This window comes from Pavona decussata, unplaced genomic scaffold (assembly GCF_977016875.1).
Source record: "Pavona decussata unplaced genomic scaffold, jaPavDecu1.1 SCAFFOLD_595, whole genome shotgun sequence".
Classification (NCBI taxonomy): Eukaryota; Metazoa; Cnidaria; class Anthozoa; order Scleractinia; family Agariciidae; genus Pavona; species Pavona decussata.
Window position 1 is genome coordinate 101,765 of NW_028145859.1, and position 20,517 is coordinate 122,281.

The 20,517-nt window shown below is 38.8% G+C and overlaps 1 protein-coding gene and 1 pseudogene across 2 annotated transcripts; both read left to right on the plus strand.

Moving 5' to 3' along the window:
* The first annotated feature begins 3,546 nt into the window (after positions 1-3,546).
* Positions 3,547-5,633, plus strand: LOC146449771 (uncharacterized). The gene is made up of 3 exons (XM_085101102.1): positions 3,547-4,127; positions 4,666-4,788; positions 5,494-5,633. The coding sequence occupies exons 1-3, from the start codon at positions 3,581-3,583 to the stop codon at positions 5,631-5,633; spliced, it is 810 nt and encodes a 269-aa protein (XP_084957228.1). The 5' UTR covers positions 3,547-3,580.
* A 2,326-nt stretch (positions 5,634-7,959) lies between these two features.
* On the plus strand, positions 7,960-20,272 carry LOC146449772 (uncharacterized; annotated as a pseudogene). Its single transcript, XR_014860550.1, has 2 exons — positions 7,960-8,106; positions 14,241-20,272. The product of XR_014860550.1 is annotated as an uncharacterized LOC146449772 (transcript).
* The last annotated feature ends 245 nt before the right edge of the window (positions 20,273-20,517 follow it).

A 20,517-nucleotide genomic window follows, 5' to 3' on the forward strand; every position in this document is an offset into this window, starting at 1 on the left:
CTAAGCGCTTTTTTACAACTAATTTTAGGCTGACTCAAGGCCCAACTATTTCAAAAAACGGTCCTAAAATCAATTTTACAAGCATTATTTCACTAATCGGAGGCCCGACTTAACGACACATAAAAACTCATTTAACCACAACAGGTATATGGGGGCTCCTAGCGCATTTTTATAAAGCAACCGTAAAATCAATTTTACAAGCATTAATTTTTTCGCCGAGCGAAGGCTTGAGTCGCATGGCTAAATTCTGAGAAAGCCTTTTGTTTTTTCTAATAATTAGCATATCAAACAGGAAGTTGTTAGGGGGTTTCCCTTTCGAATGAGTCATCAAATTGCTATTGTTAGTGATATGACAGTTGCGCGAATTTATTGTAAACATTTAAAGTAAAGTTTGCACGAAAAATTTAGTTCAGATTTTATAATGTCCGTAAGCATTGCGTACGAGGACATTTTTCATAAAGTGGCTAAAAAATCAACCGTAAAAACTATTTTAAAAGCATTTTTCGCCGAGCGAGGGCCCAACTCGACGGCCTTGGTATAGTCTTCTGGTTTCATGTCGTGTGACTAATTCTGAGAAAGCCGCTTGTTCTTTCTAAGAATTAGCATATGAGCAGGAAGTTGTTTGGTGATTTCCCTTTAATATTTAGTTATCAAATTGCTATTGTTTTCAAGTCGCGTAATTTTTTTTAGTCAATCGCAAACTTCATATTTTTGCCTCACAATTGTGAAATGTTGAATAATTTGTGAAGTTCGTTGTGTATCCTGTAGAATGTTTAAACCTTAGGGGGTTTCCCTATGAAGTGGCTGATGTATCAGTTACACGTTGTATGGTATTTAAAGGGAAACCATTAAAAATGGGTGTTTTTTTTTTTTTTTTAATTTTTTTCTTTTTTTAATTTTTTTTTGTTTTTAACATCACAGGTCATTTGTGGGTCAAATAAGGATTAAAGCCAATATAAAAAAAGTTAAGTCTCTAAAGCTTAATAAAGCTAAATAATTACTTGGCTCAAATCTTCAAAACCCAAATCATCTTTTTCAAGAAGCTTTATCCATATATGATTGGTTTTCGGCCAATGCGCTGTTTTATGAAATTATTAAACAATCCTTGACATAATTTGTTATTCTTGATTCAGTGGGTTGAATAGCTTGACTAATCGATGATGCTATTGTGCTTTCTATTGGTTTCATTTGTCCACTACTGGCGGCATAATCGTCTTAAAAACCATTTTTTATGATGAGATGTCTGTCTTCTGTGTCTATAATTCGATTATTATTGACAGGTATCGATTCTTTATGAGTGTGGTTAGTTTCTAATTCATAACTTACGTGTATTCTAATTTATTTCCGTCACCGTCTGTTATATGGTTACCGTTTTCATCTAAGACAAATGGCATATATGATTGTGTGATAGCATGCTGTTCACCACTGCGATTATTCTTAGTATGACTAGTATGTATTTTGATGTAATTAATATGAACGCCGTTATCAGAAGTCACATGGAATGGTGTTTTGAAGTACATTCTTGCATCGACAGTGCGTATGAATATTGTCTTGTGATACGAAAGCTTTTGTAACGGCGTCATTGTCTTGTTGTGGTAATGCAACATTTTCCAATCGTTTGTTTTGTAAAACAATGTCGACATTGATTTTAATCTGATTATTTTTATATTGGAATATTTCATTATCAGTGCCATCATAAACTCTGGGATAAACATTATCAGACCAATCTTGTATGCCATATACTATCACATGAGCTTGTACAGGATCTGCTGTAGCGGTGTCATGCATGGTAAAATAAATGTTCTCTGGTGTATGTTTGGATCTATTATTGATTTATACTAGTAGTTTGGAATAATTGGTTAAATCTTTACCCATTTGTTTATGGGATATATGCCGTTGTTGCTTGGGATGAGATTTGTATATTAGTCATTTCAGGTGGAAAAACTCAAATATCATAGTGTAGGTTCCTACATCTTGAGGATACAAGTTGAACCTTAATCTGGTTCGATTATCTTTAGAACCAGCATCTTTTTGTAAAGTGATACCGTAAGCCTTTTTGTTTTGATGATTGCTTGAATTAAAATTTACAATACCATTGACTACTTAACAAATAGATTCCATTTTGTCGTGCGTCTATACTCTGATAACGCACAGATGACGTCAAAACGTGGTTAGAACAAAGAAGTACGCTACGAGCCGCAGGCGAGTAGCGTGACTGATGTTCTCACCACGTTTTGACGTCCTCTGTGCGTTATCAGAGTACAGACCCACGGCAAAATGGAATCTATTTGTTTTATACAATAACCAAGACATTTCAACACATTTCGTGAGCGAGCATCGTGTTGCCTGAGCTGAGTCAAAAACTTTCCAGCAAACTCAGTTTTGGACTACTACACACACGCAATTGCGATCTTCTAAATTAGAGTATAATCCGAACGAATTTCACGAACAATATTTTCAAAACTAACCTTTATTCCAGAAGGAAATCCCGACCTCAAAATATTACAGCATGTAAGTCGCTTCACTGCGATTTGTAATCGATTACTCGCCATTACTGGATTTCTATCGGCGACATATTTCGACAAATATTTGCTTCCTTTTCACGTCACAACAAAGTTCTAACTTTCCTATCCTGGTTGAGGTCACTCTCAACGGTCTGTCCAATTTTTTATTGAACAGTTTTCCTTTCCTAAGAAAATTTGCCTGTGTTTGTCCGCTACTCGCAAAAACAGTTTGCAAAACTTTGTTGACCAGTCGCTCTGGCTGGACTCTAGACTCTGATCACGTGGGCCGGTCAAACCACTCGATGACGTCAATCGTGCGTCTATACTCTAATCACACACTCCTCTAGACCAATCAAAACACGAGTTTTACACAGTTCATTGTATAAAATATTGTATTCACTTGATGACTCATATTGGTCGATCAGATATTTGAATGCATTTTTTTTATGACTTGATGCCAAACGTGATTGGGATAGTGTATCGTCGATATATTTGCTTATGAATTGCATTTCCATTACTGAAAGGTGTTCTTACATTTTGTATAAAATTATTATAGCGGAGCTCCCGCGCGCGCCGCAAGGCGCGCGCGAGCGGAGCCCCATAGCTAAGAGATTTTGGTAAACCCATCAGTGCGAGAAATTTTGGTTTGGTTCTGACGTCACTTCCGTCCGACCGACCGTCCGACCGACCGTACGCATGCTACTCCATGTAAGCCCACATGTAATGAGACAGTCAAACGCTGTACTGCAACCCGGATTCAATTTTCGGCGGGAAATTGCTTGGCCGACTGCACTGCCGCCTACGTTTTTTTGGCGGGAAATTGCATCGCCAACAGCGTTTGAGAAAAAAAAATTATCATTATGAAGACCAATATGAAATGAGACAGTCAAACCCAGTGCAGCAACCTGGGTTAATTTTTCGGCGGGAAATTGCGTGGCCAACTGCGCTGCCGCCCGCGTTTCTTTGGCGGGAAGTTGCATCAACAACAGTGTTTGAAAAAAAAAAATCATTTTGAAGGTGACATAGTCGGCGACATAATACAAAGTCAGCTTCAATTTATAAATTAGTCTACAAACATGGAAAGCAAAGAAAGAGAGATAGAAAGAGATCGAGAAAACAGGCGACGAAGAAGCGAAGATAGACGTGAAAGAGAGCGACTGAGAGTGCTATCAAACAGGCGAAATTTGAGTGACGAACAACGAGTGAAAGAACAGGACAGGGCTCGAGAAAACAGGATGCATTTTAGTCAAGAACAGCGGGAAAAAGAGCTAGAAAGAAATCGAGAAAAGAGGCGGAATCTTAGTAAAGAGCAACGGGAAAAAGAGCAAGGAAGAAATCGAGAAAAAAGACGGAATTTCAGTGAAGAGCAACGGGAAAAAGAGCAGGAGAGGGCTCGAGAGAAGAGGCGGAATTTTAGTGAAGAACAGCGGGAAAAAGAGCAAGAAAGAAATCGAGAAAAGAGACAACGAAATAGCGAGGAACAACAAGAGAAAGAAAGAGATAGATGTCGTGAAAAAAGGAGGCGAACTAGTGAAGAACAGCGAAAAAAAGAGCGAGAAAGGAAACGAGAAAGCAGGCGAAGAAGTAACTCTAGTAACGCACAGCAAAAAGAAGGGAAAGGAGGTGAGTTTTACTTTATTTTAGCTTATATAGCGATCACAACATTTGAAAAGGCTTTTGTTTATATTTAACTTTAAGCTGGGTTGTTTTTAGTCTTTTTCTGGAGAAATTTCAATTGTTTTTTCTTGACCAATCACCATATCCATACGTCGCCCGCTTGTCAAGCTGTCAAAACAAGAGTAAGCGAGATTTCTTGTTGATCGAGATATTTGTTTGGATTTATGTGGATTTACAATTTTCGGGACTTTTTTGTTAAAACCTGGGTTGTCTGAAAACATCAAGGACGTAAATACATGGATATTACGGAAAATACTGTTCAGAATGGCTTTTCACTGTACCGAAAGTTGTGTTGTAGAATCTAAAGCAGGAATGAAAGCCGCCGCCGTTTATTTTATGAGTGGGTTAATCATGCAGACAATGAATTGTTTTTGAGGTTAGAAGTCAACAATTACGAACTACCAATTTAATTGTCAGAGGATTTCAACCGCTATGGAAGCAAATCATGGTTTCTTCTTGTTTGTGATCTGATGTTTTCGTTTAGCAGTGGAGGGGCAACACGAGGAACGTGAGCGTGAAGATGTGCAAGACGAAGACGGGTCTCAGATATCGTCGAACCTACCGCCTGTTGAAAAAGATCCAATTCAGTTTGGTGATAATCATGCAGGTATAATCATACATTCAGTTAGTGTAGGCTGTGGTTAATGTACGATTCTGAGAAAGCTTATTGTCGTGGAATGTCTTTGTGTACGCTTACTTGCGAAACGAAACGAAATGAAAACAAATAGGGTAAAAAATCAAGTGAGATCATTGTTTGGCGCGCGTTGTGATGAAGAATAAACACCGGAAGTGCAGAGTTTTGAATTAAAAATCTGTATTTTGCGAAACGAGCTCTTTTCAGATCACAGCAAACTTTAACCTGTTTTATGACATGCGTAAACCCTTTTCGTAAATATTCCTCGTTGTAATGATGAATTTTGAACAAAAAGCGGCGAGCCAAGAGAAATGCCCCGTTTCGCAAATTACAGATCTGTATAAATTTTTGCGAAACGAGCTCTTGTCAGATCACAGCGAACTTTTACCTGCGTCATTACATTCGTAACGCTTTTCGTAAATATTCCTCGTTTCAAGGATGAATTCTGAACAAAAAGCGGCGGGCCAAGAGGTCGAAATACTCCGTTTCGCAAATTAAGATCTGTAGCCGCGACGCAGGTTGTGATTTCACTGTATGGGCTGCGCGAACAGTTAATTTTGCTTTTAAGAGGTTAAAGGAATACAGCTTGTGATTGTAATGTGAATCTCAAGTGTTATAAGTATGAAGCCAATTATGGTTTGTTCTTGTTTGTGAATTGATGATTTAATTTGTTCTCAGTGGAGGAAGAACAGCATGAGCTGGACTGTGTACATATACAAGGAGGTCAAATTGAAAGAAATTACAATCTGCAAGACAGTCCTGAGGTATCGTGGAACGTGTCGCCTGTTGAAAAAGATTCCGTTCAGTTTGGTCACTAAATGCGCCAGGTAAAAACATTATGATTATTGCATTCATTGAGAGTGTGCTGTGGTTTTGGTGTGAGATTTTGAAGCCAATTGTAGTGGAATCTAGTCACACAATCATGTACTTTGGTGGCTTAAGTGGATGCTGAATATTTACCTACATAATATTTTAATTTGTATTTTGTAGCTCCCAGCTGCACATAATAATTTTGTGCTAAAGGATTTCAGTTACATGTACAATTGTATGTTGAGTTGGTTTTCTTCTGGTTTATGCCAGTGCAATTACATTGTACCCTGTATAACAGATAAATATTATGACTGCTATTGTTGGTATAATTAATAATACTTAGCACTTTGCTGCATTATGCCCCAAAAATATAAATCTCCAGGGGGGATGAGGAACTTGTAAGGTTATTAATTATTATGATTATTTGCCGCCAGAAATTTTTGCAAAATTTATTGTTGTCATTTCTGTCAAGAATGTCAGTGTAAATCTTGTCATATTGTGACAAATCTGTTCATTATTTCACCCTATTTGTTTTCATTTCGTTTCGTTTGGCAAAATACAGTAAGCCTTTGTGTAGAGAAAATTGCAACAGATTTTGTGGACCAGTCTTTACCATGCAATCGCAGTACAGTGTAGGTGGCTTATCAAGCTATCAAAACCATAGCAAGCGTTGAGTTTGGCTTTCCGCCTCATATTTCCCTGCGTTAATGTGTGGATTTACAATCTTTCACAGTACTTAACCGTAACTCTTTGATTGCGGGAGAGACATTGATGCATCTTAAAGCATGGATATTATGGGAAATCCTTTTCAGATTTGGGCAGCACTAAAATCAGGATTCTGGAATTAGGAATCCGGAATCTGGTACCTGGCATTGGAAAAAAGTTTCTTCTAACGGAGAGAGAAATATTTGATGGTGAAATGTATGACTTTGGGTAAATAACATGGAAACATTTCCTGCTATCAAAAAAAGTTGAATGTTAATTTTAGTTGGAATGAAGTGACGTCCTTGTCAAATGCAAATTTTATATTTTTCGATTTGGGACACCAGAGATGAGTTCTAATTCACTCATTATTTCCCTCTAATGAAAAATGATTGTTCCCATGGTTTTAAAAATTCAAAATGATTGCCCATGCAGTGAAGAAAATCAATTCGATAGCCTGTTAATCTTACTTTTGAAACTTTATTAGGTTTTCTTGAGACCACAAATATCGCCTACAGTAAATTACGTTCACAAGGTTTCATTATGCATGGCCAGCAGGTTATCTGTTTTCAGTTTGGCGCTTGTTTAATAGTGCAGCAAAACACCAATGACAAACATCTCACAGCAACAGGACAAACTGAGAATTATTCAGTATTTGTGAGTATATCTCTCATATAGAACAATAAATAAATTACGATCCAGAATAAAATCAGTAAATCCACCAAGTGATTCTCAACAGACTTTGTGCGCTTAGGTTCGGATCGCGATCTGTTGACTAATACCTGTACTGCAGTGGTACTTTCCCCCTCTCTGCCTAAAAATTTAGCAGCCTTTCCAAACACAATTTGAAACAGGGTATCCAGAAAATGGATGAGACAAAAGAGGAAGAAAGTGTGTAATCAGATAACTTACCCCTTTTTAATTGGAGAGTCCGCCATCTTTCGGCCTGAAACAATACACGTTGTCTCTTACGTTGTCTCCCCCTGGTCCATAACATATTGTGTCCTTTATAAACAGCGTTTTCTTTTATGCCAACAAGTGATTAAGTTTTTTCATTCCGTTTTTTACCCCAAGTCATAGGGTCAGTTGTTAAAAGACAAGGGTGTTTTAAACAAAACCATGTTCAAAGTTATTTTCAATTTTGTCAACAGACATATCTAAACATTGGCTGCTGCTGATGGCAACAAGAAGGGTTCGAGACCCACTAATTGTCTTAAGCTGCGGCCTAAGTTAATACTCTGTTTAAAAAATTGGCCCATATATTTCACCATCAAGTATTTCTCTCTCCACTATAAGAAACTTATTTTGAATTCCGCATGCCGGATTCCAGATTCCGGATTCCTGGATTCTGGATTTCAGATTCCAGCTTTTAGTGCTGCCGTTCAGATTTGGCCTTCCAATGTACGGAATGTCATAGAATCTAAAACAAGAATGAAAGCGGTAAGCTTCTTTTGGAAGGAGATAATTCATTGCCATGTGGCAGATCATGCGAACAGTTAATTGTGCTTTTAAGAGGTTAGAGGAATACAGCTTGTGATTGTAATGTGAATCTCAAGTGTTATTATAATTAGTATGAAGCCAATTATGGTTTGTTCTTGTTTGTGAATTGATAATTTAATTTGTTCTCAGTGGAGGAAGAACAGCATGAGCTGGACTGTGTACATATACAAGGAGGTCAAATTGAAAGAAATTACAATCTGCAAGACAGTCCTGAGGTATCGTGGAACGTGTCGCCTGTTGAAAGAGTTTTCGTTCAGTTTGGTCACGATAATGCGCCAGGTAAAAACATTATAATTATTGCATTCATTGAGAGTGTGCTGTGGTTTTGGTGTGAGATTTTGAAGCCAATTGTAGTGGAATCTAGTCACACAATCATGTACTTTGGTGGCTTAAGTGGATGCTGAATATTTACCTACATAATATTTTAATTTGTATTTTGTAGCTCCCAGCTGCACATAATAATTTTGTGCTAAAGGATTTCAGTTACATGTACAATTGTATGTTGAGTTGGTTTTCTTCTGGTTTATGCCAGTACAATTACATTGTACCCTGTATAACAGATAAATATTATGACTGCTATTGTTGGTATAATTAATAATACTTAGCACTTTTTTGCACTATGCCCCAAAAATGTAAATCTCCAGGAGGGATGAGGAATTTGTAAGGTTATCATTGTAATTATTTGCCGCCAGAAATTTTTGCAAAAGTTATTGTTGTCATTTCTGTCAAGAATGTCAGTGTAAATCTTGTTAGACTACCAAAGAGAACACACTACCAGCCTATGTAAGGAGGTTTTGGGATATGTGATGATGTTTATTACCTCACTTAACTGTATTAAAGTACTAGGTTGGAACCACCCATTCTAACGTTCCCCAATCTCCCTTCCCGGTAGACATGTGTTGGTGCCAAATTCCCTTATCTGGGGAAAAAACCTTCATGTGTAAATAGAACTGTATCTCCCAGCTGCAAGTAACCCATAAAGCAAATTGTCTCCAGAAATTCTTCCCAAAGTTCACAAGTTACACGTAGATGTATGTGTCTGAACAAATTTATTGAACAGCATGTCTTTTAACAATTTTTCTCGCGAGGTACAGATACTGCTTTGTATGGAATTTCCTTTGAAAACATAAGGATAACATGATGATGATACCTCATTTTAAGCAAGGGAATGGAATTTATTTCATGAACTGGCAACATTTGATTCCAAAGATCGCATTTAAACTTGACAAGATACTCCAACTATCACAGCTAAGCTGATTTAATGCATCCCATTTTACATTATTTTAAAGATTAATGACAATACCTAAATGTATAGCCCACACTCCAATCTAAATAATTTAAATAATAATCTGCAAATAAGATGAGGACATGCGGAGGTCTTAAAAGCAAATTATGAGAGACTGTTTTGTGTTTGGATTCTCTTGAATTTCAAAACAGTTCCACTCAAAAGTTGAAACTGAACACTACTGCTAGTTAGGATCTGTTAATACCAGGGAAGATGCTACAGGATAATAAACATCTCTTTTTAAAATTTTGCTTTGCTTTTTAAGAATTGTTTGATTGATCTGTTGAGCTGAAATAGGATGAGATCAGTTCTGTATTTTGAATGACATTTAGCCCGGCACTATTTGAGATCAAATGATAAGTTTCAACATACATGCAAGCCAAAACAAAATTTAATGTATGACTTGTACATGTACAGATTTAAAATAAAAAAAAGAAGTTAGTTATTTGCACCCCTGTACTTAAGAAAAGTGAAAGTCTTTTGTTATGTAAACCAAATGTGTTCGTTTTTCAAGAATAATATTATTTTTACACTGAAAGAACTTTTTGTTGATCACTATCTTTGTTAATAATCTGCATCTAGATAGGTTTGTTGTAATCAACAAATTGGCATTTGTGGTTTTAAATACAATAATTAATGTCAGTGTGGATACAAGACTGGTTCTTTACAAATGCTAAAAAATTTTAGGAGAGTAAGTGCTTTCAAGGTGATTTTCTTGCCATCACTTGATCGGCAACCATAGCTTTTTGCATTAGAAAATGTTTTGTAAATAGCTTTCCAGTTTTAAAGGAGAAGTCAATTTGGAGAGTCTATCACTGTTTTAATCTACCACACATTTGTGTGTTATTTTCGGTGTTTTGGTATTTGACCTATGCAAAGTACACAAAATGTGTACATGTAGCAGTCAATGGTGTACAGCTGTAGCATTGTGGCAAAAAAACTTCAATGGTGAATTGAGTATTTATTTGCCTTCCATTAAGCAGCTATAAATTTTTTTATAACGTCGAGTCATGAACTTAGTCTAAGTGGCCTCAACATTCTTTATCTTTTGTAATTCATGTTCCATTTTTAGTGGCTCAACGCCACGTTGCTGGAAATTGTTTTTATTTGCTGAACACCTTGGTCACTATTAGGACATCACAGAAAGTCAGGTACACTGTCTTTACATTTAGATATTATAGTTTACAAGATGAAATGCTGTTGGGGATGGGCATAGGTTATGAAGAATTACGTGTGTCTGTGCCGATTTCCCTTACCTGGGAAAAAAATCTTCACGTGTGAATAAAAGTATACTGCTGCAGCCAACCAATTAAAGCAAATTGTCTCAAGAAATTCTTCCCAAAATTTCAAACTATGCGAACAAATTTACTGGACAGCATGTCTTAATTTTGACATTCCCTTTGAGGTGCAATCTAATTATAATGCTTTGTTTTGGATTTCCTTTGAAAATAAGGATAACATAATGATGACACTGAGGGAATGAAATTTCAAAAAAACAAAACCTAAAAATTAACTTATAATGTGTTCAAAACAGATATGATGTTAGTTAATTTTGTACCCAGTTAATGAAATTGAAAGTGTTTTGCTTTGTAAACCAAATTTGCTGTTTGTTTTAATAATACGTACGTTGTATTATTTTCACTGGAAGAGCCTTTTTGGCGATCACTGTCTTTGTTAATGTTCACAGATACATGTACATGTAGGATTGTGGTTTTAAATTAATGCAATATGTCAGTGTGGATGCAAGTGGTTGTTATATTTTATTGAATGCTGAAAAATGTTAGCAGTATAAATGCTTTCAACGTGATTTTCTTGCCATTACTTGATCAGCAACCATAGCTTTTTGCATTAGAAAATGTTTTGTTAATAGCTATAATAATTCCAGTTTAAGGGAAAGTCAATTTGGAGAGCCTATCACTGCTTAATTTTATCTACCAGACATTTGTGTGTTATTTTTGGTGTTTAGGTTAATTTGATTTATGCAAAGCACACAAAAATTGAATACATGCAGATGAGTCAATAATAGTGTAGCATTGTGGGGAAAAAAAATTCAATGATGAATTGAGTAATTTGCCTTACATAGCAGCTATAATTTTTTTATAACCTCAAGATGTACTTAGTTCAGTGGCCTCAACATTCTTAATATTTTGTTTAAATTCATGTTCCATGTTCCATGGCTTGAAGCCACATAATTGATTGGAATTTTTTTTATTTGCTGGATGGTCTTGTGAGCTACTCAGGCTCCAAATTTTATGTGATATGGTTGACCACCCCCTTAACTTTAATCAACTTTTTTCCCATTAGGAGGTGTGGGTCTTAATACATCTCTCACATTCATGAAGATGTTGAGAACTGCAAAATAAGTTATAGTTTAGAGCTAATTTACCTAATATACACAAGGATTGGGATGTTTTTGAACTTTTAATTTCTTATTTTTTAAGGCTATTTATCTCAAAGCCATAATTTTTCTCATTCATAATTGTATAAGTTTTGAATTACAGTCTTCTTCTTAATATTTTGTTTAAATTTATGTTCCATGTTCCATGGCTTGAAGCCACATAATTGATTGGAATTATTTTTATTTGCTAAACACCTTGGATACTATTACTTCATAGAAAGTGGTCATTAGTCTTTGGATTTGTATATTGTAGTTTAGAAGACGGGATGGTCTTCGTTGTGAGCTACTCAGGCTCCAAATTTTATGTGATATGGTTGACCACCCCCTTAACTTTAATCAACTTTTTTCCCCTAGGAGTTGGGGGTCTTTAAATACATCTCTCACATTCATGAAGATGTTGAGAACTGCAAAATAAGTTATAGTTTAGAGCTATACCTAATATACACAAGGATTGAGATGTTTTTGAACTTTTAATTTCTTATTTTTTAAGGCTATTTATCTCAAAGCCATAACTTTTCTCATTCGTAATTGTATAAGTTTTGAATTACAGTCTTGTGAGTACCTTTAAAAATAATGGTTTATCATACATGGACATTGAGTGTGTATTCTTGGATCTGGAGAAAATGTTGTTTTGCCTCAGGGGTTAAAGAGTTAAAACTCCATTCTCGCATGTAGTATTTTGAGACATGGAAAATTGAGTCTCAATAGTTTTGATTAATGTATTTCCTCGAATAATAGCCGCACCTTGATTAATTGTCTCCCTTGAATAATCCCTCCCTTTTTATTTAAATAATCGCCTCGCTCCAAAAATTCCCCCCCCCCCCCCCTCACCATTTTCTCTTTCTTTTATGCCCTCCCTCTCAAGTTAAAAATTGACATCTTGGGTAACAAACAAGCTTTCATTTACTCGTCACAACTGAATGGTTACAAAAGCAATGTTTTTCTTTACAGTTTTTTTTTTTATGGTAATGTTCATGTACTTCACTTTTTCAGGCTCTGACACTGAGATGTTTACTTTGAACATTGATTTATCAACGAAACAAATTTAAAAAACACTTAAAAAACCCATGGTCAGTTTATTTTACTTATTTTGAAATAATCGCCTTCTCTCAAATAATCGTCCCTTTCGGTGCGACAAATAATGGTAATTGAACTGAGTGGAGTGCAATTTGGTCTGAAATCATACGCGTAATTTCAAAATCTAATGGGCGCGCAGCTCGAGTTTGATTTTAAATCACAAGTATGCTATCAGGTCAAAATTGCATGACACAAAGTTCAATTACCACTTCATTACACCTATTTTGAAATCACAGAGTATCATTGTCAATATTTATATTCTATTCTTGTTACTTCATTTCCATTTTCATGGGCTAAATAAAGGATGCGATTTAGAGCAAAAAATGGTGCAATTTAGGAATAAATCACACTGTTGAGAGCCAAGAGATTTCAAAATGGGTGTAATAAAAGAAATAATCGCACGGCTATTATTCCAGGAAATACGTTATTTCTCAACTTATTTCCTTCTCTTTGGAAGAACATTAAAGTGGCACTAATGCTGAAAAAAATATTTACCCCTTTTCGTGCATCCATCCAGATTTCAATGAGTTCATAATTGCAAATCTTACTGAACCTGGAAAGACTGGCTGAAAACCATTGAAACTCTGTCCACCATTACTCAGTTTGAAAAGTGAAGCCCATGAATTCTGCAAAGCTGTTGCCTCTATTACATCCTGTGTGATGTCATAAAATCCTAATTTTTCTGTTTGTTTGTTTGTTTTTTGCATTTTTGGTTTGTTGCTGTTTTTTTTATTACAATAACACTCCAGCAATCTCCATCAGTAAACAACTTCCATAATCACTTCACTGAGCTCTACCGGGTAACATGTTTTGGCTTTTCAGTAATCCAAGGCATTTTCTGTAACCATGAAATTCAAATACCCACATTTCCCTAAAATATCTCCTTCCAATACAGATACCGATATTATATTAATACTTTTAATACTCTTAAAGTGCTATTAACAGATCTAAACAAAAAGCTTAATGAAATTTACTACAGCATTATTTACCATATTGGGTGGCCATTTACACAATTCATAATTTTCCCTGTGTAACTAGATCCAGCTCTCTATCTGGTTCTCAGCAATTTTTTGGAATCGAGTAATGGCAGCAAGGCAAAGCTGAATTTCACCTTTGAACTAACCAGTCTTCCAGTTGTGATATCAATGTAAATTTGGTGTTGCAAGTATTTATCACAGACATCTACTTTCAAAAGCTGAAGGGAAAAAGGGATCAAGCAAACTTTTAATTATAGTCCACTTTAAATTCACACAATTGCACTGCTTTTTCTATCATGCATAAAGTTTGGTATTAAAAATGACACTTCTGTAGTTTGCAATAAATTTTAATCTGTAATCCATGTACAGTCGACTCCGGATAACTCGAACCCTTGCTAACTTGAACCAATTTTCTTTTCCTTTCATGTCATGTTGTATTTAGTTTTACCCTCAATAACTCGAACCTTTTTCAATTTCCCTTGAAGGATCGAGTTATCAGGAGTCGACTGTAGTTTTTAATTTGTGAAGTTTATTTTAAGTACTGGTTAAATATCTACCTGGACAAAATATAAAATTAATCTTTGTTAAAGAAATAATCTAAGCGAGTGACGGTCAACTTACTTTTGAGAGTTACATTTATCACAAAGTTCACATTGCAAACTATTGATTTTGATAGGAGAAGAGTTTGAAGGAGAGAATCCTGCATCAGAAAATCGCCTGCTTTTAGTGCAAAATTACCCAACGCTGGAAACACAGCAACCTGATCTGGAAATTAATTACCGTGACCGTTCAGAAGATCCTCAGTTAATGGCAAGAGCAAGGGCTGTTGGTGTGCAGTATGAGTTTGCACAACAGGGTGTAGTGGAAACTGAGGATGATAGGAGGAAAAGAAAGCGACGAAATCAAAGGAGAGTGTCAGATGAGGAGAAAAGGTTGCGTGAAGTTGTTGGAGACCTACCGCCACCTCCACCAGCAGGATCGAGTCAGATAGAGGATAATGCATACTGTGCAATACGCTCATTTGAGGTGCAGCAGATGACATACAAGTTCGGTTGTTGTGAGGTTTGCAAGGAACGGCGGTTAGAATGCAAAGCCACAGGAAACACGTGCACTCGTTGCAGGAGAGATAAGAAGGTACCAAAAGTTTGGTCTGATGAAAACAATATGGACCCTTCGAGTGTTCCCGAGGAGCTGTCTGGAATGTCAGATGCTGAGCAGATGCTGATAGCGAGACTAGCACCCACTGTGCATGTACACATGTTGAGGCATGGAGGTATCGCGTCAAGAGGACATTGCATTGCATTTCCTCAGGCTGTTCAAGAACCTGCAACCATTCTGCCACGCCTACCAGCAGAGGTCGATATCATTCGTGTGAGAAGACAAGGAAAAAATGATACCCATAAGGACTTCAGGGTCAGAAGGCACCGTGTTGAAGGAGCTCTTCGGTTTCTAAAGGATAATAATCCTGCTTATAGTGACATTGTCATAGATGCTGCTCGCATACATAATTTACCGGAGGATGGTGAGTTGCCCAATTTGAGAACTGTTGAGTTTTCTGAAACAGAACACATGGATGACCAAGGCCCAGCTCCACAGCAATTGGATGCTGGTGAAACAGATGGTAGCGATGACTCAACAGTCTCCGGAGTTCTTCTTGCTGAGCCAGGAGTGAACGTGCAAGCACAAGTTAATGCTGCCATAAATCAAGTTGTGTCTGAACCAAGGGAAGGAGAGTCAGACGAGGCTCAACAAGGCATTGAACGACCAGTGATACCATGGCCGACTACTGACGCAACTCCAGCATCTGAGTTCAACACTCCTTACTTTTTCACAATGGCATTTCCTTGCTTGTTTCCTTATGGAAAGGGTGATTTCCACATCAACCGTCCAATTACATGTCCTGCACTTCACGACTGGGCGGAGCACTTGCTGTGGTATCAAGACGGAAGGTTTGCACGGCATAAAGTATGGAAGTTTGTTGTTCACAACATGATCATGAGAAAGCGTGCACTGGAGCAGAGCAGGTACTTTGTTGATCAACAACTAGGTGACCCACACATAACTGTTGCAGATCTTCAAGAGCGACTAGCGAGGGGTGACACTTCAATCACCAACAGGCTCTTATATTTTGGTGCAAATCTGCGCGGTACAGCTCAGTACTGGCATCAAAGACGCAGAGAGCTTCATGCCTTGGTTGAATTCATGGTGAATGAAAAGCGTGGATTGCCTTCATTTTTCATGACTGGAAGCTGTGCAGAGTTTTATTTTCCCCCACTAAGAAGACTATTGGAACAATACATTTTACAGACCACGGGGGAAGAGGTCAACCTTGCCGAAGACAGCAATGCCCGCTTCAAAGCTGTCCAAGAAAATACTCATGTTGTGATAAGCTACTTTGACCTACGTACTCAGTCATACCATGAAAAGGTACTGAAGCCAGTGTTTGGTGTATCTGATTATTGGTACCGCTATGAATTTGCCAAGTCCCGGGGTCAAATTCATTGGCACCAACTAAGCTGGAGAGATGACAGAGAGCCACACCAGCTGTTGCATGAAGCTCGTGAAGAAGATTGTGACGAAGACGAGTATGCAGCTAGACTTAGCCAGTGGGCTGATGAAAACTTTGCAATGACAGCATCACACCCAGCTGGCAGTGATGAAGAAGGACAGGCAAGAAAAGACCTTTGGCCACCACCTGAGGGTTCGGCTGTCCAAATATCAGATGAAAGGGATCCCCTGGTGAAGATGCTTCTGGAAATAGCTGCAACACAAAATGCAATACTGGAGGATCATTTGCTTCTAGTGAACCGAGTTGGGCTGCACAGTTGTTCTGATTACTGCTTGAGGACTCCTCGTCACCCTGAGCCAGGATTGCAGCCAACAGAACGTGTATGCAGAATGGAGTTTGGAAGCGAGTTTTGCCCAGGGAAAAAACTGCGGAAGGACCCAGAAATTGTGGGAGATCATAATGGAGCTCCTCGCCTTGAGATGCCACGTGACCATCCACGTGTAGTTCAGCATTCTCGCTATCAAATACAGTCTTGGAGAGCAAATGGGGATGTAAGCTTGATACTTTCCAATTCCCCCCCAGATAATCCTAGCACTGATGATATCATAGCCATAATTGACTACGTGTGTGGCTATGCTTGCAAGGATAGTGAACCCACTGGTGCAACTGCTGATCTTTTTAAGGACATGGTCAATGCTATTGATGCAACTGATGCAGACCAAGTGACCGGCAAGTCAATGTGTGCTAAAATGCTGATCAAGACTGTGGGAAGACGAGATATCAGTGGACCCGAGGCATCATTTGAGTTGAGTGGACTAGCACTTTGGCGATGTAGCCGTTCATTCACGTACTTGTCTATGTCAGGCTCAAGGCGACTTGAACGTGATGGTGAGACTGCAACTCGCAGCACCCCTTTGGATAAGTACCTTGCACGACCACGTGATGAGCACTCTTCTTGGTACCATTTTGCATCCAAAAATGGTAAGGTTCCTGTCATTAGTGGTGGCGCAACACACGCAACATGGCCATTGAATGAGGACTACTGTAGAACGATGCTTCTGTTACACTGGCCAAACTGGTTTAACATCCAAGAAGTAAAGGGAGATGCTGAATCTTGGATTGAGAGATTTACTGATTTCATTTCTAGTAATGAGTGCCCAGGATTTGTGAAGGCCCAGGTTGCTAAGGCACAGCGTCATGCAGAGCATCCACAAGAGCAGGTTTTTGTGGAAGATGAGGATGATGTTGCTGTAGAAGCTGGAGAACAACCAGATTGGGTGGATGTCTATGCAGGGCAGAACCAGAGATATGAGGGTGTGGAGAAGGATTTGGATTATGATGATGGTGGAGAGGAATATGACTGGAACAGCACCTGCATTGTTCTTCCTGAGGGCAAAGACCCCAAGAAATGGCTTGAAGAAATGATCAAAGAAGATGAAGAACGCGAAACGGAAACTGTAGGCCTTGAATTGCCACAGGTGTCCCCGTTCTCCCTAAATGAGAATCAAAGAGCCATAGTGAGTATGGTGTTGCACACCCTCTACAACTTTGTTGAAAACCGACCAGATTACCATCCTTTGCGGCTTGTTGTCTCCGGAACTGCTGGAACTGGAAAGTCGTATGTTATCAAGTGCCTTCAGAGGCTAGTGCGGCAAGTGTTTGGAACAAATGATGCAATAGAGGTGATAACCCCGACGGGGAGTGCTGCCTATCTCGTTCAAGGCAGTACAGTTCACAGTTTCTTAGGAATCCCAACCGGGGGAAGGTCTTGCAATGAGCTGACAGTACCTGCGGGTCCAGTGCTCGAGAGAATTCAGAAAAAGTGTGAGAATTTGAAGGTTCTGGTTGGGGATGAGCGATCGATGTTTGGCCGCACCACAATGGGCTGGATGGAACATCACGCACGTTATGCAGTGAACAGAGGAGCCAATGTAGATGAGCTATGGGGGGTATTCCTGTGGTAGTACTTATGGGAGATGATGTTCAGCTACCTCCTGTATGTGACACTCCTGTCTACATTCAAGATTGTCGCAGTGCCCCATCTAACCATGGCCGCTTGGTATGGACAACTTTTGATAGTGCTGTGGAGCTTACTGAGATTGTGAGCAAACTGAATCTGAACAACAGCTAAGAGGTGTGTTGATGTCCTCGAGGACTTATAAAACCACACGCCAGCAAATCCATTGGCTACAGCAGTTTCAGTGGCACAATCTCCGCTTAACACATGGTACAGAACTTCTGGGAAGGATGGATGAACAAGGTCTGTACGTATTTCCAACACATCGCCTGGAATGGGAGCGCAACAAAACTAAGCTACTAGAGTGTAACAGAAAGCCAAACCACCCAGTAGCAAGGATCAAGGCAGTTGACAATGGCAGGCATGCACAGAAGGCTGACAGTAGTAAGGCACAAGGGCTGCGACCACTACTGTATCTTTGCCGTGACAGCAAAGTCATGCTGGTAGCCAACTTAAAGGCTTCATGGGGTTTGTACAATGGAGCGGTTGGCACAGTAGTGGACCTTTTATAGAAAGATGGTTGCAGACCAACCGATGATCCCACCCCTTTACCTGATGTAGTGTTTGTGCGTTTTCCAGGATACAAGGGACCACCTTACATCAACGAAGATCCGACCGTTGTGCCAATAGTTCCTGTAAGTCGGTCCACTGACTGTGCATGCCGATGCAAGCGCCTTCAAGTTCCATTGAGACTGGCATGGGGAACAACAATCCACAAGTGCCAAGGGATGACTGTGGGTGATGGAGAAGCATTCAGGTATGTTGTGATCCACCCTGGAAAGCACGACTTTGAAGCTAAGAACCCAGGAGCTTTATTTGTTGCGCTGTCACGAGCAAAATCAGCGGGTGGAGAAGGAGCAGATCCTGATTTTGCATTTCATGCAGATTTCCTGATAAATGAGGACAGGTTCAAGCCTGTGGACACTCCAACTACCCGTGCTAGAGCAGTGGAAATGGAACGACTGCGTGTATTAGCAAATCAATGTAAGCAGAGGGAAGATTTAATAGCAGCATATTCGGAGGAAACCTTTCTCAGAATGGTAGAGTGGGCTCAGTCGCAAGATCGTCATTGAGCTACTTCTGAACTACTGTTTTGTATGCTGTAGTCATGCTATCCCCCAATTAATCATTGTTGAGCAGAGTACTGAAGTACAATTGAGACCACATCACTTATGTAAGCATAATGCCTATCCTGTAATCTGCCTGTGTGGTGAAGGACCTCTTATTGGGAGGTCTGTTATGCTGTAATCAGCCTGTGTGACTGAGGACCTTAGTGGTCATGCATAACAAATATGGGGGCCGTCATGCTGTAATCAGCCTGGGTGGTTGAGTGACCTTAGTGGTCATGCATAAATAGTATGAGGGCTGTTATGCTGTAATCAGCCTGTGTGGCTGAGCGACCTTAGTGGTCATGCATAACAATATGAGGGCAGTTATGCTGTAATCAGCCTGTGTGGCTGAGGACCTTAGTGGTCATGCATAACAAATATAAGGGTCGTTATGCTGTAATCAGCCTGTGTGGCTGAGCGGCCTTAGTGGCCATGCATAACAAATATCAGGGCCGTTATGCTGTAATCAGTCTGTGTGACTGAGGACCTTAGTGGTCATGCATAACAAATATGAATGAAGTGCAGTGCAGACATTAGTACTGGTAGATTCCAACAAGCTATCATGTCTTAGGAGAAGTGTAAGAATCAAGACCAAAGTTAGAGGAACAACAAAGAAGACCCAAAACCAGACATCTTTAATGAAGATGGTATCATGGCTGACTTGGTACCCAAAGTGGAGCAGTGTGACTTAGCTGCCATGGTCAAATCACTGACACCCACACAACGAAAGGTCTATGATAATTGATTGGACTGCAGAAAAGTTATTGAAGGGTGAACATATGGCAGATGGCAGCCACCAATTCATTGCTGGCAGATGCCAGCTTAGTGGTTGAACCTGAGCAGATGGCAGCTGGCAATAATGTGACATTGATGGTGTGACTAGATGTATGACAGTTGAGTGGCAGATGCCAGCTCCCTTAAAATGTATGTGGTGTGAGCAGATGGTAGCCACCAATTAATTGCCTGCAGATGCCAGCTCAGAGTTCAGTTTACCCTGAGCAGATGGCAGCTTGTAATAATGTCACATGTTGATGGTGTTACTAGATCTTCGAAAGTTGAGTGGTAGATGCAATAATCGCTCTGGGATGCTGACAAGCACTATTATTGTGGATGATAATTCTTATTTGCACTTTAGCTCTGATATGCATTGCCATTTGATATCAGAAGTGCCAATACTGTTGATGTCTTGACAAATTTAAAATCATATCCTTTTCATATAGCATTTTTATTATAGCTTAGTATTTTGTAGGTATTTATCTTTTTTATATAAATTTTTTTTAATCTTCGGATTTTTATCTATTCTTGTAGCTATTTTCTA

Excerpts from the sequence above, each read along its gene's own strand:
- LOC146449771 (XM_085101102.1), top strand. The coding sequence starts at position 3,581 with ATGGAAAGCAAAGAAAGAGAGATAGAAAGAGATCGAGAAAACAGGCGA. Across the intron at positions 4,128-4,665 it reads GCAAAAAGAAGGGAAAGGAG|CAGTGGAGGGGCAACACGAG; the intron begins GTGAGTTTTACT and ends GTTTTCGTTTAG. Across the intron at positions 4,789-5,493 it reads GTTTGGTGATAATCATGCAG|TGGAGGAAGAACAGCATGAG; the intron begins GTATAATCATAC and ends ATTTGTTCTCAG.